This window comes from Cloeon dipterum, chromosome 2, assembly GCF_949628265.1.
Source record: "Cloeon dipterum chromosome 2, ieCloDipt1.1, whole genome shotgun sequence".
Lineage (NCBI taxonomy): Eukaryota > Metazoa > Arthropoda > Insecta > Ephemeroptera > Baetidae > Cloeon > Cloeon dipterum.
In genome coordinates, this window is record NC_088787.1 from 26,124,019 (window position 1) to 26,151,367 (window position 27,349).

Here is a 27,349-nt window from a genome sequence, read left to right on the forward strand (position 1 = left end):
AATAAAATGATTCACAATTTCATATAATGGCGAGAAAGGCGCAATATCGCAAATTAAGTCCGTATCATATGGTGACCGCGCAATAATTTCAAGCAGCTCAATACAATGTAACTGTAGAGATCAAAGGTTTTTATTTAAAACATGCGCATTCTGTTCGTTTTATTATTTTGCATGATTTATTGCTCATCTCTCATACAAGATCTATACAAAGTAATTTTTCTGTCCATAAAGGCAGAGAGAAGCAATTCCAATTCTTCCGATATATCACATTTCATGGGATAGGATTTTCTTTCAACTCCTTTTAAACCATGTCTCCTGATGAGTGGAAAACTGTAGAGAAAATAAATCATATTAGCACTCGACAGAAAAGCTAATGAAAATTCGTCACCTTTACTCTGCAACAGCAAATTCCTAGAGTTTAGCAGGAGTTTGCTGCTGGTGCCACTGGTACTGGAGGAGTCTGTATTTTCAGCGGCAAGTTCCTCGAGTAAGGAACACAGGCCACCATCACCCTGGTCCCGACCTGACGCAGAGCTCGAGCTCTCGACAACGGAAGGTGTCTGCTGTTCGGCTGCTTGCTCCATCAGGAGGGAACTCAGGGTCGGCGCCAAACCTAGACCGAGTCTTCTCTCGTGGTAGACATCTGAAATAGGCGCCAGTTGGTGTTGGAGCCGTCTCAACTGCGTGGCAATTATGTGATCCTGAAAGAAAATATTATATTTAATAAATTAAAACATCAGTCGATATTAAAAAATTAAAATTTATAATTCACACAGCAAAGGGGACAGAGGGAATGGTAAAATATTTTTTTAAAATTATATTTTAAAGCACCTTGACAATTACTTCCAATATTTGAAATTTATGCAGTATGCTACCTGAATGCAGTGTGTCTCCGGGGCAACGGAGAGCCTTGAAGACCTCTGGGGAGGGGTGGCAATGTCTGAGGAGTCGGAGCTGTGTGAGCTGTGCCTTGGTGGAGGCATAGTTGGAAGGTTGGCTGGCGGCAGCGGTGGCGCCGATGCTGTCGGCAGGGGTGCGTGGCGCCGCACCATAGTCAGCGTGGCGGCGCCCTCCCAGTCGGTTGTGGTTGCGGTCGAACTGCTCGCGCTACTTGACGAGTCAGGACGCCTTCGACCTGTATGATAATTAAGTTATTTTCAATGTTTCAATTGAAATTTATTTTAAAAAGTTTCTTGGGCCTATTTTGGACACGTAAAAATGGAATACAATATTATATATTTCAACAAAATGCATTTCACCTGTGGTCATAGTGCTTGAGGTTGGCGTGTAGAGATTTTTGATTTTGGTCTGGTGCAGGAGCGAGAGGGCCAAAGCTGGCGGCTCCACAGGACTAGGGGTGAAGGCGGCGTCACTCTCTCGACCGCCGCTGGCCCTTGAGTGCGTCACACCAGGCTCCACGGCAGTCCTAAGAAAATGAGATTTTTTTACAAGATTAAAACAATGAGTTGGTAATTTAAAAAAGCCCTTTTGTAAATTTTGCTACAAGTAAAATAAAAAATGTGGCTGAGAGTTTACCTTCCATCTGGCTCTCCGCGCCTCCTGACGTAACTGGTGAAGGCACCCCTACGGCCTAGCATGAGTGGAGGGTTGAGAGGCGTGGAGTTTTGCGGCACTAGGGGTCCAGGAGTCGGCACCAACGTGTGGTTTAAGTCCATGGTGTCCGACTCTTCGACTTCGCCCTCTTCGTCGCTCAACGATGACCAGTCTGGACTTGCGCTTCGAGGTGATTCATCTGATTCTATGAAAGTGGATTGAGTTTTGTAAAAAAATGTATGATTGGACATGAAATTCCAGAAGGAAAAAATATTCTTAATTTTTGCTACTTACCAAACAAAGTGGTGACAGCGGTCAAAGCAAACTGGATGTTCCTTCGTGAGGCTTGCTTGCCGGTTCGGAGGGTCACTTCATTCTGGCCTACTTCCATCAAATCAAGACCTTAAATAAAAAATACAGTCACACCAAATAAACTCAATGGTTTAGAATCTGAAGTACCAAGGGAAGCCAGCAATTCGTGGACACCAGGTTCTCTCCACAGCTTAACAGTTAGCGCTGCTTCAACGGTGCTTGAAGCGGACGTCGAAAAATTGCTGACTGAGCCAGTTTGCGAGGCTGAGGAACTTGATGAAGATCCTTCCAACTCGGATGCTGGGTTGGAAGTGGTTTGGATTCGACGTAGCACTGTGCTCAGCTCGCGAGCAGCTTCAGTATTATTCAATAGTCGTGACAGGGCGTGCAAGCTGGTTGCAGACAGTCCTAAAATAAAGATTAAATATTTATCAATTCATCATAGGCTACATATATAGCTGAAAAAAACTTGCTTAAATGAAACTCTAATGAATAACCAAAAAAAATAAGTAAAAAATGCTCTCGTCATTTGCTGATTATTTACTATTAATAATTTATGTCAAATTAATGAGTTATATAAGAGTATGCGTGTACATATTATTCGACTGCCTATCTTAATGGTTCAATTTGTTAACATAGTTTTAAGAAAAACTCACCAAGCAGCGCCTGAAGCGAAGAGCTGACCTTGGACAGTCGCTCTCCTGTGTCGTTTTGTGGGAAAAACACGGAGGCGGGAATGCCATGTGCCGCCGGCTCGAACCTGAAGCCCACGGCCATCAGGAGCTCTCTCCAGCCAGGCACCTCACCGACTTTGTTCTCAATCGACTTTTGCGTAGTGTACATGGCGTTCTTCTGGCCTCTCTGGATTCGTTGCAAAGACTTCTCGATCAGGTGGAGCGACACCCTGAGGGCGTCACGACACTCGCTGGGCCGGCCTAGCAGCTGGCCCAAGGCCTGGCCCACGAGGGCCCCCTTGCAGCAGATGCGGACGTCAGCGCCTACCAGCACGAAGCCGGCCCAGTTGGCGGGATGGGCAAAATGCTTGGTGTGCTGCACAGTGGTCATCGCTTCGGCCAGGGCTCGACTCACCCTTGCACCCTTAGAAAATTAAATTAATTATTTGAGTTTTGGCGAGTATAATGCCCACTGAAAAATTCTGATCGTTTTCTAATAAACTCTCAATATTTTATATTTAGAATGTTTAAATATGTCTTAAATTTAGGCACCATCTACAATCCAAAAACTTATGAAAATTAACATGTAATAAAAATGAAATATATTGATTTTAATTTTTCTAAAGGAATATTGTTTTGTCTTTTTATTTTAATTCATTTACCTGGAAGAGTGCAGAGTAGAATGCCCTGAGCAGGATTTTGGCAGCTGTGTCAGGTACGGGCCAAAGTGCCAATAGGACACATTGGACTCCGGAGGCCAACAGGGCTCTGGTGAGGCCGACCACCCCATCAGCGGAAGCCCAAGTCTGCTGCTCTCTCGTGTGGCAAGAACTCAAGACAACCAATCTGGCTCTAAGGCGTAGGGACACGAGGTCTGCGGCGGTTAACAGAAACTCAGACAAGGATGCTGGCTCAGAGCTTGGCTGAAATAAAGAAATAAAGTTGTTGACAATTTTTACGAGGGATGTTTTATTAATACAAATAAGGAATTCCTTTTCAAAACGAATCCATGGTAAAAAGGAGCCTGAAATTTACTGTTGTTAAATCGGTTAATATAATAATGATATTTTTAAAATATCTCTAGAATATTTATAAATTTTCTAACCGTTTGGAATAATTTTTAAATTTTATATTGATTACTTTTGAAATTTTAGTGCATGTGCGGCGTTCATCGAACCGACAGAGAGATCCTAATTAAAAAAAAAATAAAAACTCACTTCAGAACTCTCTTCCTCCGGGTCCATTTCCTCAGGAGACGCAATTCTTTTCTGCAGCGTTGACGGCATCTCGACCGTCGTAGGAGAAGGCGGTGCCAGTACGATGGCGGACAGCTGCCAGGATACGTGCGTCGAGAAGTGGATGCAGTCAGCGGAGGTCAGTCTGGTGAGCACCGCCTGCTTGGACGCGTTTTTCCCGACGAGCAGAGTGGGCCCTGAGGGCGCAAGGGCGGGGGCCGACGAGGTTTGCAGCAGCTCCCCGACCATGATGGCCTCTTGCTCGGCAAGCGGCAGGTTGTTCCAGCCCCACTGCTCTGTGATGCTGGGCGGAAGTTTAGGGTTGCCCACCACCAGGGCACTCAGTTCGGTCAAAGTCTTGTTGGTGCGACGCTGTAGACGCGCCTGCTGCTGCGCTGCGGCGCCCATGCTCGACAGCGAGCTCAGCGACGGCACCACCAGAAGGCTGAATCGCTCGCACAGGTAGTCTGCTGTGCCCGCTGACCGCAGCACAGGGAACGGCACCAGGATCAGGTCACCGTCGAGCACTAAGAGCAGCTCACGGCTTCCATCTGAAGAAACAAATTAAATTTAGAGTTATTTTTGGGCAACGTGTGGGCATATTTAGTTACTTTGAGTAAGTACTTCATCAAAGGGAGCGATGAGAAGGTGATAGAGGGCGGAAATACAGGCAGGACCCTGCCAGGGTGCCCTCCGTGATCTTTGGGAACCTGCTCGGCTTGGGGTGGACGTTGACGGACCGCTTGCCACACTAAACAATTAATTTTTACATTTAAAATTTAGATCTAAATTCACTTAAATAAATCCCACCTGAATAAACTGCTTAAACTGTAGTTGGAGCAGTTGAACGCATGGTTCCTATTGACCATTCGGAGGAAACCGGTTCTGTCCCCATCGTGGTTGAGTCTCTCGCCAAGCTGCTCCAGATGCTGACTCCAGAGCTCAGTCATTTCCGGCTCAGAACTGCCAGCCTGCGAGCCGGCGTCGTTGAGGGATAACGCCATCATACTCTTGTGCAAGTTCTTTGACGAGCCGGTGGCGATTTCAACGCCCAGAGTCTCTCGGACCGCTTGGATGTAGTTCTCCAGGATGGAACCTTCGTCATCCTTGTCCAAATTCTGCTCACTGAAACGCACGACTCCTTTTCCAGGAACAAGACACCAGCTTAGGAGACAGCCGGCAGAAATGCTGAAGTACAGGACTGCTGCTTTTTGGTGGTCCACAATGGACAGGAGTGAGTGAAGAGAAGCTGGATTTGCCTCTGGTAAAACTGAACTTCTTTGGCTGCAATACACAATTTAAGAATTGAAAATTTTATATTGGTTGAAGTTCCAAACCAAGAAAAACCAATAATTAGAAATGACAAAAGTGTTCAGTTAAAAAGTGACATATCGCATATTGGTCTACTAAAAATTGTTTTTGAAATTAATATATTATAAATATTCACCCTGGATTGATTCCTCTCCTTTGCTCGATTAGGTCATTGTGAGCTCTGGAACGAGCCCTTTCTGAAGCCAGCAGCGCTTCAGACGTGCGGCCTAGAGACACCAGGACCTTAACCAGAGCTTGATAGCACGCAGTCTGTAGATCAAAAAGCGCCAGCCTTCCATCAGGGTCCTTGGTCTCCTTGCGCAGGGTCTCCAGCATTGTGGCTGACCGCTCCAGTTGAGATGCAGCGGCCGAAATGTCTCCCTGAGCCCACAGAGCCAGGCCCAATCGATGGCGGGCCTTGGCCTCCTCCTCCCTTCGACCCAGGAGCTGCGCTAAGGAAAGAGCCCTCGCCAGGTTGTTAGCAGCGGCGCCCGAATCACCAAGGGCGTGTTGAACACGGCCTGAATAAGATAATTAGAGCAAGAATAATTGGGTTGAAATTTCCACCATACCAAGTGAGCTGTAGGCGAATATCTGCTGGATTTGGTCGTTCGTGTGGATGGATAGTTCCAGTTGCTTTTCGTAACATTGCTGGGCCTCCATCATATTTCCCAGGGCCTCGTGAGTGACGCCCAGGTTACCGTGGGCTTTGGCTTGGGCTGAGCTCATCTCGAGTTCTTCCGCGAGTGCCAGGTGCAGTGTGTGGTGTCGAAGAGCGCCTTCTAGGTCGCCAGTCTTTTGCAAAACACTGCCCAGACCACTGGCAGCCTCACCCTCTGCGGCCTTGTCACAAAGATCTCTGTTAACAAAAATTTAAAAAATTGTTAATAAATATTCATTTTTGTGCAAAACCTTATATTTTTAAGCTCAGCTAGCTGTTAATATTTTCTGAGACAGTAAAATGCAATAGTACCTTGCGATGGAGAGTTGATGCTGGAGACAACTGACAGCTGGTTCAAACTGCCCGAGGGCGGCATGCACCTGTCCCAGGTCCCCGTAACCGTCCATTTTGGCGTCAGGATTGCCCAGCTCGTGGGCCACCACAAGTCTTTTTTCGAAGCAGACTAGCGACTGCTGAAGGTGGCCCAAGCTTTGGTGCGCGTTTCCTAGGCCGCGAAAGGCGCGTTCTTGGTCGCGTGGACTGTGCAGCTGATTGGCCAGGTTGAGGTGCTGCTCGTGGCACCGGATTGCTTCTTCCCAGTCTCCAAGAGCCTCGTAACAATCGCCAAGATTGCCTAAAGCTCGGCCCTTAAATCATGAAATAGAAACTTAATTATGTTCTACCAAGCACTTTTCAATAACTCAGCTTATTTCAACCTGTAAATCAAGTTTTTTTCTGCCGATAAAAGAAAATATATCTCTAATGAAAATTAATTTAATATTCAATTGAGGAATTTTTCGTGAGAAGTTTTGAATGAGATATATAATCCGTTTTGATTTCTACTAAAAATGTATAGTTGAGAGGATAATAATTAAAATAATAAATACCTTATCAAGCAATGAAGTTGGTGTGCAAAGAGGCTCTAAAGTAGCCAACTGCTGCTCTAGGTAGCCAATAGCATCCTCGTAGTGGCCCATATTCAGTCTGGCGATTCCGAGATTGCCGTAGGCTTGAGCTTCCAGGGCTGCTTCTCCAACCTCCCTTGCTCTTTCCAGCTGCTCTGAGTAACACTTTGTTGCGTGTGTGTAGTTGCCCAGGGACATGTGCACAGCGCCTAGCTGACCATGCGCCCTGCACTCGCCCCGGACGTCGCTCATTTCCTGCCTCAGGGTTAACTCCTATAATGCGAAATGGTGAGATTTTGTTCCCTGAGCCGAGAAAGGTTTCAAAATACCTGAGTGTGGAATCCCAGCGCCTTGTCGAAAAATCCGAGCGTCCTGTTGGCCCTCCCGAGGGCACCGTAAGCAGCCGCCTCGAGAGACCGGTCGCCGATGTTCCTGGCGAGGGCCAACTGCCTGGCATACATCTTCACAGCCTCCTCCATATTACCCGACCTGCCGAGGACATCACCCATGTTGCCGAGAGCGCGGAATTTGCCAGCGGCGTTTTTGGTCATGTGGGAAATGGCAAGAAAGTACTTTTGGCACTCTAGTGCAGTCGCGTGCGCTCCCAGGGCCAGGTGAGCCAGACCCAGGTTGCAGTACGCCCTTGCCATTGAGTTTCGGTCCTGCAGGTCTTTTGCTAACGCCAAATCCTGGTTGATTTAAAAAAAATCAATCATTTTATTCAGTTTAAATAAGAGATTTGAATTTGATATTTTACCTGATCATAATAGCGAACAGCCTCTTTGTAGTTCCCAAGGCAATAATGCGCGTATCCGAGCAGGTGGCATGCTTTGCCCTCTCCTTCGACGTCATGCATTTCCTGGCTGAGCATCAGGTAGTTCTCGTAGAAAGGCACGGCTAGGTTGAACTCCGCTCGCGAGCTGTGGCAGTTCCCCAAGTTCAGAAGGGCGCACGCCTCACCCGCCGCGTCTTTCAGCTCGCGCGCGATGTTTAGGTGCGCTCTGTAGTGCATCAGCGCCTTCTCGTGCATCCCCAGCGCCTGGTAGGCGACTGCCAGGTTGCCGTGGGTCGACGCCTCGGACGACCTGTCGTTCACTTCTTTGCTGATGGTCAGCTCTTGTTTGTGCAATTTTATGGCCTGTTCGTAGTAGCCCATGGCGCTATGCGCGTTTCCCATGTTCCCGTAGGCGCGTCCCATGCCTGCCCTGTCCCCGAGTGCTCTGGCGATTGCCAGGTGAGCCTGGAAAATAAATATTTTATCAATCAAAGCATTCGGTAGACAAATTAATTGTATGCTATTTTAAATCTGAATTTAGTGAATCGAAACGAATTTAATGATCCCAATTGAATTCTACTGTTCATGATATATTAATCGAGATTCTGACCTGGTGCAATTTGAGGGCGGCGTCGTGGTCGCCGAGCAGCTGGTAGACGATTCCTAGGTTGGAGCAGGCCCTGCCCTCGGCGACCCTGTCCCTGGTGGCGAGCGCCGAGTCGAGCTGCCGTTCGTGCCACTTTCTAGCCTGCGTGTAGTCGCCCATGCACCTGGCAGCGTGGCCCAGCCCAGCGTAGGCCCTCGCCTCCACCGACCGGTCCTTGAGCTTCAGGGCGATGCGCAGCACGTGCTCGTGAAAGGCGAGCGCCTTTTCAAAATTGCGCCGGAAGTGGTGGCTCGAGCCGAGGTTGCTGTAGGCCCGCGCCTCCTCTACCTTGTTGCCCAGTTGCTTCGCTAACCTCAGGTGTTGTGTATGGCAGTCAACCTGAAAACCGAGTGGTTCATGTTATAATCGGTAAGTTTCAAGCAGCACTATTAAGAAAAAATAACTCCTTGCTTAAATAAAATAATTTCTTTTTCTCTTATTAATCAAAAGCAATTTTCAATTTCTTTTAACAAAAGTCTATACTTCAAATTATTGTCTGCTTGAAAGAGTAGCATGAATTAACAACTTTTAATCTGAATATTTTAAAATTAAATTACTAGAAAGCAAGAGAAAAATAAATATCACTCACGGCACTGTCAAAGTCGCCCATAGCGAGGTAGACGGCGCCGACATTTCCGATCTCCCTGGCCTCCTGCAGGGTGTCACCCATCTGCTTGACCAGCTGGACGCACTGCTTGTGAGATGCCAGCGCGTTGGGGTAGTCCCCGATGGCCGTGTACACGTGGCCCAGACTAGTGAGGGCGGCCGCGGCCGCCTGCGTGTCCCTGCACTTCATGGCGAGCACGAGCTGGTAACGGTGCGAGGTAAGCGCCTCTTTGAAGCTGCCCTTGCTGAAGTATGCAGAGCCGAGGTTTCCGTGCGCCCTGCACTCGCCAGCGATGTCGCCGAGGCTCTTCGCCACCGCTAGGTCTTGCTGCATGTAGCTGATTGCCTGTGGGATTGCAGACATGAGAAAATATTTCAGAAATGAGCTCAAGATGAGAGCGAAATGGGGAACAGGAAATTAAAACATTTTGGAAATGGAGCATTTTTCACCAATTAAATTCTTGGCTCCTGAAAAGCTTTACTTTAACAAGGCAATTCAGTAATTTTTCAAACACTGCAATGCGTATTGAGTTAAAATTTTTACTACAAACAACGAAGAAAACTTATTCAACGTAATAATTAAAATGTACTTCAATAAAAACTGTCATTTTAATTTAAACCATGAATTATCAAAACATCTCTTAATCTGAGATTTTCAAGTTATGATTCCAAAATTTACCTTGTCCAGCGAGTTCAAAGCCCAGTAGGCCGATGACAGAGCTGAGAAGACTGAACCACGAAGTTTGAGACTGCATGTGCCGATTCTGAGAGCAGCCTCCAACACCACGACCGCCGGAGCGTACAGGCCAGCGGCCAACAGCTCTTGACCCACGACCGAAATGATGACAAATGGTGAAGAATCTAACTTCATCGCCTTCAGCTGTCGGAACGTGGGGTCAAGTGTTGCTGCAAAATTTAATTGTAGAAAAAAAAATTAGGAGATTATTGCAGCATACATCTCAAAGGTGACTTCATGGCGGCCTCGATCAGCGCATTTAGCAGCTGCGTGGACTTTGGGTCCTGCCCCAGGCCGGAACTGAAGGCGGCCAGTGCGTCCCCATGGCGGCCGAGGCATTGCAGGGCCACCCCTTGACGGAAGTAGGCTTTTGGCCATCGCGGCTCGGCTTCCCTCGCGGCCAAAGCGTCTTGCAATGCTGACTGAAATTTCCAAAAATTTGTTAAATAATTTTCAGAAAAATTTATCCTTCGCAAATTAAAAAAACACGGCACAATTTGAATATTTCATTGGGTGGTTTAGTTTTTATGCTATGAATTTTTCTTATAGAAGTGACAAAATACTGAATAATAATTGATAAATAATTTTCAAAGATCCTATCATAACAAACCTTTTTATAGAATGTTATGTTGCATGTCTACTGTTGATTAAGGTTCTCTTAAAAAAATAATCAATTATGGTTTCAAGGGCTGAATAAAAATACCTGGAAATCGCCGAGTTTGATCCTGGCCGCGGATCGGTTGGAGAGGAGAACCGGGTGTCCTGGTGAGATGAGGAGAGCCTCGGTGTAGAGGGCGATGGCGTTGGCGAAGTCGCCGCTCTGGCAAGCCGCGTTTGACTGGCGCACCTTCTCGAGGAAGAGAAGCCTGTTGGCCGCCGGCAGCTCTGACGGCGCCTCCAACTCATTCTGCGACACACAACCACCGCATTCCATCAGCGAATTATCAACAACATTGTTATGCATCAGCACACACATCCGTCAAAGCGTAAACACAACATAACTGAGCGTGTTCAGAGATTCGGAGGCGTGAAGGAATAATAATATTTTGAAACACGTGTTGACGATGGGGAAGAAGTGATATCTAAATCCATGAGCAGTCGAGCTCAAGAAAGTTATTTTCAAGAAACATTTTTTGCTTAGCTTAATTTTAATTTGTTCATTATCTAGTTGTAAAATCTAACGAGGTGAATCAATTTTTTTTAATTTGGTCCCAACCACGTGAGAAATAGTCCATCCAACGACTTAAATTAACAAAACTCGTATAATATACTAATCAAACTCGAATTCGGACCGCAACCGTCATGAAATTGTGGTCTGACCGACAGAAATAATTATGTGGTCACTTCCTCTCTTTTTATAGAGGAGAATTTTAAAAAATATCGTCCTACTCGGCCGGATGGGCATTGACTCTGCGATATAATCGCGCAGAAAAGAAGCCGTTGGTGCTCTCTAGAGGGCCGGCACGCAAAATAATAACACACAATAATAATGGGGACCAGTGTCTCCCGGCCTTGTGTTTATGTGAAAAAGAAAATAATGCAATAATAAAGATGACTGCGCGTCACTGACGGAGCGAGCAAAAATGCTCTGGTGCGCTCATTGTTTTTCGCTCAGTGCTCTCTACAACCACTGCGTGGGAAAAACTGAGCAGTATTCATTTAGGTTTGAGAAAGAAGAGAAGAAATTCCAACTTGAAATACGAAAAAAAATATCTTACTCAAGCGCTGGAAAAGTTCAAAGGTTCGATTTGAAACATCACGCTCCCCTTCCAGTTGATTGGCAATTAATCATTTTCAAAGCTAAATTCTGAAGTTGCAAATAATAAACAAAGGATTGGCGAATTCTGATCTTGCTGAAGATCAGACGATGCCCAAAATGAATAGATCGAGACAATGGCAAATTTAAACTTACAATAAGTATTGAATCGCATTGTGAACAATGCGATGTATAGAACTGCGCGCACACCCTCTGCTTTTATGCGTCATTGTTTTTATTATTCATTCGCATTCCGTCTGTTCGAACCGCATTATCTTGAAAGAACGGCTCCCTTTATGACGAATGGGCGATATATATACATTCGCAATAACTAGCTTCAGCGCACAACACATTCAAATGTACAACGTTGAATTTTCCGGTCTGCAGCACACCGGTTCACATACTGTCTGGCATTAAATGGTCCTTAATTAAAAAGCAGTCTTAATGGTGTAGACATGTCTTGAATTGCCAAGCACCCAGATAAATTTGAATTTTATGCTGACCTGCATTTTTATTTAAATAATGCGCTAATTTTTGCATAAGCAACCAAAGCGTTTAAAGCCATGTACTGCGTAAAGAAAATGTTTAATGCTGCGATTTTTACCATGCAAATTCGGATTGCCAAAAAATGAGCTTAAAATTGTTGAAATTTTTCAATTTAAAACTAGTTCCCTGCATTAAATCAGCGTCAACGTGACTCGCTATCTTGTCACACTTTTCCCGCTGACGAAACTGTCACGATCGAGCTGCAATTTCACTTTCAAAACCAGTCCATCGGTCTGCATAGGCGCAGACGAGTTGCAGCGAATGCCAGTCGCGTTTTCATGCAAAATAATCAACCGATTTTCTACTGGAAATCATAGTTTGAAGAGTTTTTCCTTTCCCACGGCATCGTCTGACCCTTCGGAAAGCAACAAACAATATCCTGCTCTCCTTGTTACGGGCATAGCATACGGAGAACATAAAAGAGAGCAGTAATTATTGGCCGAGAGCACGCTGCGGTGCAAATTCGCATCGTGGGTCAGCCGGCCCAAATGGATTTTCGCCGCGTTTATGGCCGAATCGTGCACAAAGCCAAACATGATAATTAACTGCGCCGAGCACACCACATTATCCATTTTTCTCTCTCTCTCTCTCTCTCTCTCTCTCTCTCTCTCTCTCTCTCTCTCTCTCTCTCTCATCCTAGCTTTCGTGATTTCGCGGCTCAAAAGTTAGGCAGACCATAAATTACGCACCAGCGAAAATGAAAATCACTTGGGTGGAAAAAATCCGAATAAGAGGCGAAACTAATAAATGAATTACTTGGACTTTTAACCGTTGAGTTTTGTACTGTTAGCTGGCAAAAAAATGGGTGCAGTTGTAATTATTTTTAGCAAACAAAGTTTGTAAATTCCTAAACAGAAGGAGTCGGCTATCCTAACAAAAGAGATGTTCTCAGATATATGAAAATTATTTTGTGATTTAAGTGGCACTAAAATTCTGATTAAATAAAATTCTAGCCATTAAATTGTATTATGAATGAAAATTCAGCTACCAGGTTCAAACATGCATTTTATTCAAATGTTCTTAACAGAGGTCCAACATTGAAAATTTTCCATGGAAGATGGAGAAGAAAAATCAATACAAGGAACAAAATATTTTGCTTGAGAGTGAAATTAAAATTTCAAAGCAATTTATTGTTTTAATTACAAACTTTTGCGAAAATAGACTTAGTTGGTTTAAGCCGAATTGATCGATTATTAGACTCAATTTTTCAAATTAGAATTGCAGGAGATTTAAAAAATATTTTGTCTGTTGCCGTTTACAGAGCGTATGATAATATAATATTATGTCGACTAAAATTCCCACCTTTATTTTGCATATTTTTTTACAGAGGAATTGATTGCTATATTTCCTCAACTACAATATTTGGGGCGTCAAATATGTTTCCCAATGATAATGTTCCAAAATCATCTTCGGCTGTGTCACAGCAGGAACAAAATTCCTGTCGGGCCCCACTCGAATAAATAAAACCTATCAGTTCGATAAGGAGATTAGAATTAGGATTCTACAACAGGTCAGAAATCCTGATATCCCATCATAAGAATAGCATTTGGGGGTAGTAGCGTTGTCGGATCCTAATCTCTACTATCAGTTAGTTTGAAAAACTATATCGCAAACTCGAATGAGGCTCATAAACAGTTTCAAAGCAAGATTTCTGCTAGCTGAGTAAGAAGTGTGACATTTTATTATTAAAATTTCCATTCATAACTGCATGCCAAGAATCTGTTATCTCGTTTATTGCGTGTACAGCAGTTTAAAAATAGGGTAGCTTGAAATAAATCAAGCAGAAAGCTTTATACTACGACGATCAGTGCCTGGCATTTTTTGCCCAATTTAATATAATTACGAAACTCAATTATTTTCGACCTTTCCCACATACCAAGAATATTCTTAGAGCTTTTAATCAAAAAAAGTTGGACCGCATTAAAAATAGTGGAAGTAAACATTTAAAGCTAGCAAAGAACGAAAGAAAGATACGCACGAAAGAAAATCTTAGGTATTGCTTCGTTTTCTTTTCACTCCAAGCGGGAAAACCGATAAATGTGCAGTTAAATATTTACGCAACGCACAAGCAAGAGAGCATGGGAGGCGTTTCGAAAACAAGAGCAAGGCTCTTTTCTGCCGCTCTCACAATCAGCAGCATCTCCTTATTGCTACTCTCGATCGAAGAGCGAGTGCTCCACACATCTCGCGGCCACCGCGGCTTACGTGTTTTTCAAACGACGAGTGAGGAAAAAAATCTACCTTGGCCAGGGACCGAAAGCAAAACAGTCATTAACGCGATTACCGGATGTAATTTTCGGAGAGGGAAAAAAGGAGGCGGCCGCGCTGGACGGATGGAACCGAGAGCAGCGCGAGTGTTGTTTTTTGCTCTCAAGGATCCAAGAGGGGCGGTCGGGAGGCTGCATTCCACAGGTGGACCCGCCGCTAAAACTGGCGCACGCCAAGACTCACCTCGGACAGGTCTCGCTGCGACATGGTGGTGCTAGGTGGGCTCCTCGCGGGGCCCTGGGCCACTCATCGCCCCTCGTCGCCCATTCGGCGCTGCCTCGACCCCTGACACGAGAGCGAACTTGCAGCAAGCACACCGACACTTGGCCGCGTCTGCCTTGACTACCTGCTTCGCCAGCCGCCTTGCCTACCTGTTCTCCCCCTCCACACCTCGCTGCCTTTGTACCTGCAGGTACCTTCCAGGTGTACCAACAAGACAAGCGTAATTTGAATGGAGAATATCATAATCAGAAGACCCTGACTTAATTTTAACCATTATTTTATAAATTCTCTTTGGAAAAGTTATTTGTTTTTTTTTTATTTTGGACATTTTTAGAAAAATATGTTCACTATTCAAATTTTGATGCCTCATTATGGGGCATAATGTGGAGCCTCCTCGATCGTCATTAAAAATCTTAATTATTTATTGATTCTTGGAAAACATTTTTCAATCATAACTTTCCATTGCATCAGTGGGCTTTTACGTTTATATATGAGTGTTTTCTTGCAGCATGAAATATACTTTTTATGTCATAATACAATCTAGCGATAGTGGCAACCTATAGCACAATCATTTTTTTTATTTCCTTTGCGTGCGGTTGACGCGGCGTGTACCTTCTTTTTTTCCTCGCCTCTAATTAGAATGATGTGTTCGTTTTATTTTTGTGTCTTTCCTCTCTGCGTCAAAATCCATTCGAAAAAAGGCACACTTTGGCCCGCGGCGAATAAAAACGAAAGGATTAGTGCGAACGCTATATTCATCAAGTCTTGGAGTGCGTGCGATGGTTTCGTTTGAATGAAACTATTCCTTTAAGGCTTTTTCCGCCACCAACAAACAGAAGCAGAAAAACGGCACGCAGTGTGACCTTCCACTGCTTTCAACACCACCTGTCCTCGTAAAAATTCAGCTTGCAAAGCTGTTGTACGAAATCTGAAAAAGAAACATGATAGATTTTGGTAAAAGTGCTTCAGACCAAATATATTTTGTAGCTCTATACTACTTATTTTGATCCAATTCAATATTTATTTTTCACAATATTTCCTCTCAATTCTTAATTATCGAATAATCATAGAAAACGTAAATATTTTGTAATATAATATGCACATATGTAAATTTTATCAGTAATATACACATGTTGTGCAAAAGGCAATAATTAAATCACACATAATAATATGAATAAAATTATGTATGATTACGTTTGCTTCAAATTAACCAAATTAGAAAAATATTTTTCCGATGCTTTTATTATTTTTAGATTAGAAAATCATTATAATTTGATATTAAATTAAATTTTATTTGCTATAGACAAACCGCACATGTTGTTGAATACGTACACAATTATTAAATGATTACTGGATAAATTTTTATATATTATTTATATTATAAAACGTTTAGTTCTTTCAGTAAAACACTGAGCCGTCTATTCTAATCCATAAAAAATTGCCACCTATAGAAGAGCCTATAAGTATACACTGAAACGCATGCATAATTAGGAATATCAGCTGAAGAAAATAAAAAAGAAGCACCTGCAAGAAGTACAAAGATTATTACAACAAGGAATGCAAGAAGACGCTTGAGAGGTGCAACCACGGCAGAAAACAAAAAGAGATCCAGTTTTTCAATTTGGCTGCAGCCTATCCCTTTTTAGGCTCGGCGCCAGTTGGTCAGCAGCCGCAGAGATTTTCGATTTAGCGGCCGCTGCTGCTTCTCCGCGGTGGCAGCGGCCAATGGACGGACCAACGAGCGATGGAGTAAATGAGAAGTTAGGAAAAATAAAAGAGAGGCGCACGGCCAGAAGGAGCGAGAGGAGAGAACAGGTGTGAGCGAGATGCCCTCTGACACTGGAGCCGGAATGCGGCCTTATCACGAAATAAGATAATTACAGGCACCACAGCCTCTGGCGGCCTTCTCGCTCCTCGCTCTCGTCTCCCCCATCATTCAGTTAGTTTGATGGAAGTTGAAGCCGACTTTGCCTGCTGCCTAGGCAACCGGCTTTGCCGATCACCGGAAAGGTGAAGGCATTTTAAAACTTGACGAGCAACGGGTCTTGGATTTTCTCAAATGAAATGGGAATTTTTTAGCTTAATATTTTTCAATTGAAATTGCAGCAGCCTCAATATGCTGCAATGTTTAATTGAGAAGATGAATTACACAAAGAAGATGACTATTTCGATGTTTTCCTTATCTTACTCAAAATTTAACATACATTTTGTTAATTTTTTTATCAATGAAGCACCTCTTCGATTTTGCTCTCCTTATGCTTGCTATCAAGCTACTGCCTGTGAAAAAATCACGATGGAATTATTGGCTTCTAAATACAAACTTGCATTTCTGGGGATGTTTTCTTTCTTTTGGAAAATATCGAACATATTTAAAGAGAGTTAGGCTAGCAGAAGAATCAGCTCTTTTTTAGATATTTTGCATCTAATAAACGTTGACAGTAAACCATTGTTCCTTCCCCGTGTTTCTTCTTTCCATTTTGCGAAGGTAATATTTACGCACTATGATACAGCAATATATTTTTTAGAGGGGAAATTGAGCTTTTCCGCCCCTTTGCACTCATCCCACGGTTCAGCTTCAGGGGTAAATTTAGGTGGTAATTCTTTATAGTGTATTAACCGTGAGCCGCGGGATGCGTTCCAATTGCTTCTTTACCTGAACCACATTGGCGGAAAGAACAAACAAAACGGCGATGAAAGAACACCGCTTGATGCTCCTGATGCTCCATTATTATTCCTTATATTATGGAGTAAAAAGGTTTACTTACGCTTGGCACCTCTTTGAATTGAGGAACCATGAAGCGTTAGGATGTGAATGAAATATTGATTCAGATACGCTACTCAAATCTGAACTAAATTTTGAACAAAGAGATGTGAGAGATTTCCCTGGCATTCGGGTCTAAAGCACCCTATTTTAGATAGGATAAACTTTTCATGAGTGATCCTACGTTTGCCTCAACAATAAAAGGCTGCTATATTTAAAAACTTTTCCTAAGCCTTAAAAGGTACCTAAGGCATTAAGAGTGAATTTTCCCAGGCTCTTCATCATATGGTGTAGCATTTTATTATACATCCTCTGCCGCAGTGCACAGTCAATGGCTAAAAATAAATTGCGTATCAACTTCCCTAATTTTAAAGGTCGAATTTTATTTTCATTTATGACTAACTTGCAGTCAAAGCAATTACGTCGTTCTTATTCTTTCAGCAATAATAAATTTTAAATGTTGGGACGCATGTCTTTAAAAATAAAACTATCAATCCCGCCAGGTCAAAAGTTATCTCCTTGTTGCAAGTTGCATTGTAAACCCGTACTCGCGGTATCCAGGTTTTCTGGGTTAAGGATGGTGGACACACGATTCAGAAATGGATTTTGGGTTTTTCTCAAACAATAGCAAAGTAACTAGGCTCCATGTCGTCGGATCCTATCTCTACCATCCTTACTCTGGACCTTTTTTTGACCGCAGAAATACCCGCGGAGTCGATCATGACGACTTAACAGCTTAATCAGCTCGCTGAGCGTACTGTACTTTACCGCTGCTGTTTATTAAAAACTTGGCCAAACACTTTTTACCCTTTTTTTCAAGCGTGGCCTCTCTGGTTGAACTGCCAAAAATTTGTTAGCTCGGTCTAATGTGTGTGCTGTACACGCAGGTAGGAAGCAGCCTCCAAAATGTGTCGTAGGTTATTTAGGGGTTGATGCTTTATTTAATTAAATTATACAGTTAATTCAAAGATCTATATTTCTTTGCGTGGGCAATCCTTTCGCCGTGTTGCGAATGCCAGTATTTCCAATCTGAGCACGTTTCATACAACGTATTTAATTGATTCCTTTCAAAATACTTTTTAATTATACACATACATGTAAATAATTCAAATATGAATTTAATTTCAAAATATTTTCAAATGATCGTGCTTAATAAAGGTATAATTCAGTGTCAAGTCAAAATCAATAATTAAAAATAAACTCGAGTTCAAAGGTTTTTATAGTTTCTGCGATATCCGTAAGGTTCAGCAAAATCCCTCCTTTGTTTCAAGGTGCAGGAGATGATGGCGTTTAGCCACAGATGGCGGCAGTCTGATCACCACAGAAGGAGAGAAATAACCAGAGACTGGAACAGGAGGACCACCTGTGGCCGCGAATCAAATTTGATGAAATGTAAAACATACGATTAACAGAAATGTTAGCAAAAGGCTCCTCTCGCTTTCAGATAAATAACATCAATTCAACCGGGTTTGAGTTAAACAAAAAAGCTGTCAATTTTCCACTTCCTCTTTCGCGAAAATAAATCAAGGAAATTATTAATGGATGTTTTTTATGATAATTATTATATTAATTAAAATCAAGGCAAATATTGAGAGCGAATTATTATTATTGTGACAAGGAAGCAAAATGGGCTGGCTGGGCTCGTCAGGGCTGTCCGCGTGCTCAGACAGCTGAAATCTTGTTTTTCTCGCTATATTGCTGTGTGGTTTATGAGAAGACATTGTGTCGCGCGGCATTAATTCGTCGCACGTCTGCTGCGTAAACTGCATGCTTTCGCGAGAGAGTGACGCGAGCGATTCGATCTCTGCTCCTCTGCCGCACTTAGAATTTAGCCTACACCTGCGGACTCGGCATCGGCGAGACTGCACGCACGTCGCGCGAAACTAATCGTATTGCGAGCGGCAAACAAATCGATTATGGAACACAAACACAACGGACGTGCCTAATTCCTGAGAAAGTCGAAGCAGTTTATTCAAACCGTTCTATAACACAATGCGCGCTTGCCAAATTCATCTTTTATTGGTGACAAATCCGCGTGATTTTGTCACCAAGCGATCGAGCAACTGTTGCCAGACAGTTTTTTCATGAGGCGAAAACAGGCATGGCTGGAAAGTTTATTTAATAAAGAATTAAAGAACACAAAAATGCCTGCTAATTGTGATTTTTTTAATTTATAATTTTCTTTACCCTTACTTGAAAAATTTTCAATTTCCTAGTCATTTCAATAACTTAGCATTCACACGCATCAATCAATTAAGCACAGAAGTTTATATTTTTTTACTAAATTTAATTCTTTCTCATATAAGATTGCGTTGTTTTAAATGCAATCTCTAGTTTGTTGGTGGTAGCCGGTGGTAGCTTTAAATTAAATTGTTTATAATTAAAAAATATCTCAAAATATAATATTTTAAACGGTTTGAGACAGGGTCAAATTGTTATTTTTACAGTCTATGAAATGATACCCTTCCAAAAATAATGTAGATTTTTGTATTTTTTATGCACATACACTTAATAATGTTACTACACCTTTTTTGTTTTTTGCTTGTTTAACTAAACAAGCAAAATTTTAATATCACGTGAATTGGAACATATTTGTGTAAGTCCCGATCACTATTGCCTAGGATTGAGTCATCTCGAGTTTGAGTCAACCATTCGCAGCGGGTGACAAGACGAGAGGAGCATTTTATTTCACTATCGTTGGCGTCCACGGCGCCCGTTTGTAGCGAGAATCGCGCCCAGCGTTCCTAGTACCTCATTAATTCAAACTATCCAGCAGACATGGCTGCAAACAGCTCATCCACAGCAGCAGAGACGCAATAGTCGCGGAGAGAAAAACAAACAGAGTCTGAATTAAAATTAATCTTTCAAGATGCTTCAACTGTACGAGCAATCAATCGCAACCACACATGACTTTTTGCGGATTATTGTTTTCAAAGGCACAATGAAGAATTCAATTTCAAATAAAAAGGTCAGAGTGACGAAGGCGGCGCCCTACAGGCCAGGATGTGGCTCGTTAACAAATCATTATTGACAGATTCGGTGTTGCACCGAAGTGACCCTTGATCAAAGCGATTATGCGCCAATGGGAGGCTAGCCTCTTCTCTCTCTGAACAAAACACATTATTTCTGCAGATTTTATTGAACAAACTGATCACAAAGTATTACTCAGTATTTTTTTTTTAAAGACGACTGATTGATAACGCTAACGATGCATAACATTTAAATTATGTTTGTTTTTAAATAAAATATTTTGCGTTTATAGAGTTTTGCTACGTCCTTGAAAAAACCTTGAAATTTGAAGAATTTTATAAACATGATCGTGAATTTTAAACCTACACAGATCACAATATCAAAATGTTTGAAAGCAATGATGTAATAGTTCCTGTTCATGTGAATTTAAACCTTTTTATTTCTATATATAGCCTGTGCGATGACGTCGGTTAGCAGGCAAAATAATGTGCGCGCGAGTACATACTGCCGCGTGCTTCATTGTTTATTCAATCGATCATTGCAGGCACGATTTTCATGCGGCCGGCCGCTGATTGAACTTGTCGCAATCCGATTTTATCGATGCCCCGCGCCGAGAGGCGAATTTCAATTCAAGCGTTGAAGGTGCGTCTGGAAAATATAATTACTTTAAGGAAGCTGGTGGTGGAGATGAGGCGAATTTGACTGCGAGCGAAATGCAAAAGCGGCCGAAGCGAGTGTTGTTGTGAGCACACGGTGGTCGAAAAGGCGAAAAGTGGCATTTAAGCATCAGGCTCACTGCGTGAGAGTAGCCAATAAAATGAATCTCGCCCGCCACAGCCAGCCTTGATATAAAAATTAGCGTGCCAAGAGCGAGTGAGCTAGAGAGAGGCCCTTCGGAGACTAAAATGAAATAAAACGCACCAAAGCAAGCAAAAACAGAACAAAACGAGACGCTCCTTGAGGAATGAGACACAGTCTTGTGCTGAACCGCAGCTCGCGTCTCATCAAAGGTTGTTTTTAAGTGTGCACAGCACCGAACCAAAAATTTGTCATTGCCATTTCTGGTACATCCTGAAAATTTTATAAGTGTCGAGAAATAGATGCATGATATTCATTCTTTTGAGTTGAAAACCACAGCCAGCAGCAGGGAGCTGCTCCACCGACGAAATTGCGCAACGCTCCCTCGTGACCTCCGCTAAGGCGCAGCGGTGGCAGCGGTGGACTCTAAGTGTTCAAAATGTCAAATTATCGCAAAATTGCTTTTCACAGTGAGTTACTCGTACTCAATTCACAATATTCTGTTTGAAATTTTCATTTCGTACGTCAGATCCCTTGCGCGCGCGTTGGGGCAGATGAGGCCGAGGAGTGTCGTGTTACAATCACCGATCATCTTGATTGAATGGGATGTATGAGTTTCTAAGAAAAACAGCGTTTATCGCCACCACCTTAGTAGTTTGAAAAATTCAAATTGTTTGAAATGATCTTGTCTGTGAATTCAATTAAGTTCAAATAATATTGTAATTTTTGTAAACTGAATTAGATTTTATGGTAAAGTATAACATTTTCAAGAATACAAATTATGGTTAAGTTCACACGTATTGATTATGATTTTAATTTTGCATTAGGACTGACAAAAAATAATCCGTTTGTCATCATGTTATGCAGGTGTGCGGAAGGTTATGGTAATTACAGTGCGCGTGAGTAGCGTTTGGTGCACATACACACATGCAAGCTGCAGCCCTTGATCCACGTTTTCCCGTGCGAAATAACGAATATCTGGCTTGCCAATTGTTATTGCACTTGAGCGCGCGTGCACCGCTCATTAGCGGCTTGTTCTACGTATGTACTGTCTTTTTATTTCTGTCAGACAGCATAAGCAGACAGATTTCCGACGTTCGGGTTCACGCCTTTCGCTCTGCGTGCAAGCGCGAGTGAGTGTAATTGTTTGATTGCCAGCACTGACTCGACTCAAATTGGAGGCGAGAATAAGCAAGACGAAGTGCAGACGATAATTGAATTACGTGCGCTGAGCTAAAAGCTATTGTTTGCCCGGGCCGCTTATTCCACCTGGGCGAATTATTTTGGTTTCTTTATTTTCGACATAGTCAAGATCAATGATTTTTCACCACTCCTTTTAACTGTTGTATTACATATATTTAGCCATTGGGTGTTTTGTGAAGAGAGAGCAGAGTATGAATGGTGACAAGGACAAGAATAGAGTTACAATGGATTTACTTAGACACGTTTTTTGCTCATTTCACTTGATTTCATTAGTACCTCCAGTGGAATATGATATGTGTAACCTTTTTAAAATAATCATCTCTCCGTAAACTGTATTAAATATCAATACAACCTTAAACAAAGAACTAAAACTGCATTAATTAGGATGGGAGGCTTAAGTGATCAATTGAAGAGAAATGTACTTGTACTTATACAGTGGTTTTTAATTATATTCTAATATATTAAAGATCCAACTGCAGAGGATTCTTGATCACCAGTTGTTAAAAACGATCGACGGCTCTCATTACGCTGAGCACCTACAAGAAAAAAGTGGGCAATCGACAAAATATTGCGCAATCCCGCCACCCGACTGCTTTTAACAAATACTCTCAATAGAATTACTTAACTGATGCTCTATCGATTCTATAGAGCAACTAATATTCTGCTTGTTACATAGCAAAAATGCCTAGAATATTCACTTGCACCTTTGTGAGTTCAATTTAATTCCCTGTGAGTTTTCCCAAAATAATTTGACTAAACAAAAAACCAACGGCATTTTTGTTGATGTAAGATTAAGATTAAAGTAATGTAAAGGTATGTATTTTTAAAACGAGAAGGACAAAAAATCAAGACTGTTGCCAACGATCGTACCAACAAATTGGATTGAATGCAACTCTTCCTGAGTAATTTTTGGCACTGTGTGATCTGATTGGCCGTAAGTATGGATGAAACAATCGGAATAATTAGGAAACAATCTGGGAGGGTCGCCATGTGAGAAGATTATCTGAAATTAACTGTTTTATTGTTTACGCAAACTCATTGCCAAACGTTAGTGTATGAGAAATCTACCACTTAATTCGCTAATGGTTGCGAGATTTCGGTAATTTGTGATTGAACCTATAAGACTTCTCTTCCGCATTGTAGGAATGGTAAAATTTCAAAGAGACTTTAATTTGTCTTTGTCCGACAAACTATTTTATATTTCAGTTTTCTTTAGTTAAGTCTTTGATTGTATTTCTATTTTAAAGCCCTTAAGCATTATGTAACCTTTGAAATTTATGGAAAGGAAGCCCGAAATGAAGAAATTTCGCTAAGTGGAGCGGCAACTCGGGTGCCAAAGAAGCGTCTGCGCGCGCTAAATGTTGCAATCAGTTTGCGGCGTGTGCAAAAATTTGACGAATTTCATGCGACAAGGAGGCACCAGGTATTTAGGCTTTCGCGGCTGCCAAAATTGAGCAGAATTGGTGCCAAAAGCGACGATTTGGCAGCGGTTTCGGATGAAAAGAAGCGACCTTTCGTGCAGGCCGAGAATATTATATGTGTATTTTTGAGCGCGAGCGGCCACGGAGTGATTGACCCTGCTCTGGGATGCGCTCCTCCACTTGTTTTATAGGCCGCCCCAGACTCGCTCTCCGAGGTTATTCCACCTTTTTATAATATTTTTCGTGCGCCAAAGGGCTGATGCTAATCGTCATTACCTTATTGCTTTTATTTAAAAAAAGAAACTATACAAAAGCTCTGTCAGCCACGATTCTCTGCGTGCGCTCGCCATTCTACTTTTGTGTCTGTTTGGTTTTGACTTACCAGTTCTCTGGAGGCGAAAAGTCTGCTGCCGCTACTCACCAATCGCATTCGGAATTGCTCTTTTAAAATATTCATCTAACCAGTTAGTCAGTGATTTGGTTATTTTATTGCGTAGTTCATCTTCTCTTATCTCACGTAGATTTAAATATAGAATGGTAAATGATAGACAAAAATCGTGGCCATTTAAGTGGATCATTGTCGAAGATTGAGGAAATGATGAGATGAATGGTTAGAACTTTGCAATTGCAATTGAATTTAATACACAGGTCCACTTTGAGTGCGTTTAAAATTTCCTATTTGTTATTGTTACTCTACTGTTTTAAAAATTTTCAAATTTCTTCAAAACTCACCACTTGTCTTGATCAAATTGCCACACTATTAATAAATTTTATGAGCGAAAAATTTAGGATTTTTTAATTTTTTCTCGCTGCATTATTGCCAAATATTACAACTAAACATGCAGTTTTTATTAATTAACAAACTTAGCAAAATGATATGAGATATTTTCAAATTTGCTGCATTATAATTTTGCACAAGATGGATGCCTGGTGCAAGTATTAGTCATTAGCTGTGGTTTAATCGTAGAGGTCTCAGCCAGTCGCGCTAGCCGGGAAATATTGGATCACGTGGGAAACCGCCAGCCGCCGTGAATCTGGCTAAGCTGCGCCAGCCGCCGGGGAAAAAGGTCAAAAGTTAAAAAGTGCAGGTGAAACTTATCTTCCGCACTATCAAACTTCACGTTTAAAATATTGTCAACCACGCTAGCCACCGCCGCTGGGCAAAAAATCAGCTGAGCCGGTCCTGCCTGCCGCCTTAAATCTCGTGGCTGACACCACTAGTATTCAGCAAAGTCAAGATTTTAATTAAAAAAGAGGCATCATCAAACTCAAGAAGTGAAGTGATACAAGTAAGTTGACTCCAGTTTTTTTTTTTGTGAATGGTCTTGATCTTTGCTCCAAATTCTATCTCTCATGCTCAGAAATTATAGAAAATTTGCCGAGAACCAACTTTTCAAAGTGACCCAAAGAGAGCCAGAAATTGGAAATCAGTCTTTTTCAAAGACGGACATGTGTTCACAAGACTCACCTGCCATGGATTCAATTTTTAATTTGTAAAAAAAATTGATTTCATTTCATTAAATATTTTAAATGTTTAGATTATCTTTTTTGGACTCTTTAAAATTTATTTAATGCGCATAAATGATATTGTGCGATTAGTGTTTTAATTTTGCTTTCTGGTAAGCCTGGTATACAATCTCGAGTTTAATACATTGTCCGTGAATCAGCACCCTCACTCTTTCTCACGCCTAGAACAAAATATCAAATTGAAAAACAATAGGAGAAAAAATGAAACGAATCATTATCAAGAGAACATTTTCGTCCATTTTCTCCTCTTTTGCGAAATAAATATTCTTGCAAACGTTCATCTTGATGTGAAACTAATAAATCCGGACGATTTTTTCCAACAGGTGGTTTGTTTTTAAATCACTTGTTTGGAGCTCGCCGATCAGCAGTTTATTTGTTAAAAAAACATGAAAGCTTCCCACGGTAAAAATAGTCTTGGTCGCGTTTGGATTTGGTTCTCTCGTCTGATAGTAAACGTGCGATTTTTTAGTGAAGAGTGAACAACTTGAGCGAGAGATTTGCCGAGTTTAATTCGAAGCACGCCATAGGGGCCGCGCGGAGTGATCACGCTATTAGCGCATAACCCACATTTATTGAGGGTCCCTTCCTTTATATTATCATCTCATAGTGTGTCTGTGTATGTCCTCAGGGATAATTGCCGGCTCGCTGAGCGCGCGATTCAGCCTGGAAAATCACGAGATGCGAGAGAGCGAGAAAAAACAGCGTTCGGCTCGTCCGTGTGCGCGGCTTTGTGCTAATTTTTTGCGCTCATTGCTCTCGGTGAAGCAACCCTCGTCGCTATCGCCACGGCCTATAATTAGGCGCATTATTAGTGCCCGGCTGCACGTCAAGCGTGTGTGTGCAGATTCGCACAAAATACGATCGGCTGTTTTTGTACGAAACACGCGGAGAGGTGCCTCGCGTGAGACTTTTTCGCCGCACTCGCTTTTTGCACACACCGAACTCGCGCGCAGAAAACGAACAGCTTTTATATCATTTCGGCCGAGGCTGCGGCATTAAGAATTTTTGCAATAAAACCGGCTGGCCGCCCCACGATCATTGCAGTTTCGTCCTCGGGTGATGGCAGATTCGCGCTTTTATGAGTTTCATAAAAATTATTCTCGTTATCATGTGCCTGGGAAGAGCAGCAGACGCGAAAACATCACGCCCTCCGCCGCTGCTGTGTGCGCACATCTCGCATCTCTGATGGGAACCCGCACTGCTGATCGTACTTTGATTGTGTAAACTGACCATTTAGAGAAAAAATGGATTTCAATATCTTTTCTTACGAGTTAATAACAAGGAACTATACAAACAGAATTGGAATAACTTGATATACAAGGGGTAAAAAGAAAACAGGGCTTGTAACTTCAAAAACAGGAAGGAGGTAATTTGCAAAAACTGTTTTGTGGCTTCAGTTATTTACCTGTTAGTGTTACGTTCAACACTTATGTTTTGATGAACTTGCAGTGCTTATCAATTATTGGCTACAGGGTCAAAAGGAAATAAAATTATTATAATTAATTAATAATTTATTTCACTGAATCGAGAATCAATTAATGAGGTTCAAGAAACGTGAAAAAGGCAATAGTGAACAAGTCGCTGAAACGTCGGAAAAAGAAAAGATAGTCGAGTCGTACGCGAACTATAAAACACATTCAATATTTGTTACCTTTTTTGAAATTGATTTCCAATTAAGAAGATATTCATTACTTCAGCTTGATTTTAAACGTAGTTATTTTTATTATTTTCGAAGACACGTAAAAATTCTCCCACTTAAAGTCATTTTTTAGTGTAAAATCATGGATTTCTCGAGTAATTAATTTATGAAATTAAACAAAAAGATCCAATTATTTGTTCACTTTTACTTGACTTTTAAAATTTCAATTACTCTAGTTTCAATGAATTAATTCACATACACCAACATGATTATCGAAATAACCATCATTGGATAAAAAATAGTTAAGAAAACTTGGAGACTTCTATAAAATTTCTATTAGCAAAACTAAACTAACAAAAATCTATAAAATAGACTTTTTCAACAAATATTTTGAATTGCCTCAATTAAAAAATTCTGTATTGCTGTTTTTATGCGGCGAGTGACAGGAACCAATAAAAACGTCACTGCTTAAGTTTGAGAAAAGGTATGCAACCCGCGCGCCTTTCATGTCATGCAAGTTGCGTGAGGGTTGATGACAAGGCAATTTTGTCGCAGTCAACGGTGCAACGACAAAAAATTGGTCAGAAAGCTTGCTCAAAACGCGGTATGATCTCATTCAAACGAACAATGCCAAAATAAGGATGAAGAGCAGTTTCTCAGAAGTAAACCGTAACGCGCGTCCACTCAGTCGAAGAGTTTCCTCGTGTCCGAGTGGACATAAATTCCGAAATGCAAATCACCCGTTCGCCCACGTTAAAAACACATTAAATTCGCGAAAAGCGTCAGCGATTCCGAGAAGAAAGACCACAAGGTGGAAAGTGGA

General features: G+C 42.0%; 1 protein-coding gene across 1 annotated transcript; it reads right to left on the reverse strand.

Moving 5' to 3' along the window:
• Positions 1 to 136: 136 nt before the first annotated feature.
• LOC135937997 (tetratricopeptide repeat protein 28) lies at positions 137 to 14,357 on the reverse strand. Its single transcript, XM_065481464.1, has 24 exons — positions 14,169 to 14,357; positions 10,119 to 10,322; positions 9,636 to 9,837; positions 9,359 to 9,585; positions 8,663 to 9,025; positions 8,038 to 8,412; positions 7,410 to 7,892; positions 6,982 to 7,341; positions 6,635 to 6,925; positions 6,060 to 6,394; positions 5,659 to 5,945; positions 5,223 to 5,607; positions 4,586 to 5,059; positions 4,387 to 4,526; positions 3,758 to 4,326; positions 3,203 to 3,463; positions 2,523 to 2,964; positions 2,014 to 2,274; positions 1,849 to 1,956; positions 1,537 to 1,759; positions 1,260 to 1,426; positions 876 to 1,135; positions 389 to 701; positions 137 to 330 (listed from the first exon to the last, which is right to left on the reverse strand). The coding sequence occupies exons 1-24, from the start codon at positions 14,190 to 14,192 to the stop codon at positions 302 to 304; spliced, it is 6,783 nt and encodes a 2,260-aa protein (XP_065337536.1). The 5' UTR covers positions 14,193 to 14,357; the 3' UTR covers positions 137 to 301.
• Between the last annotated feature and the right edge of the window lie 12,992 nt (positions 14,358 to 27,349).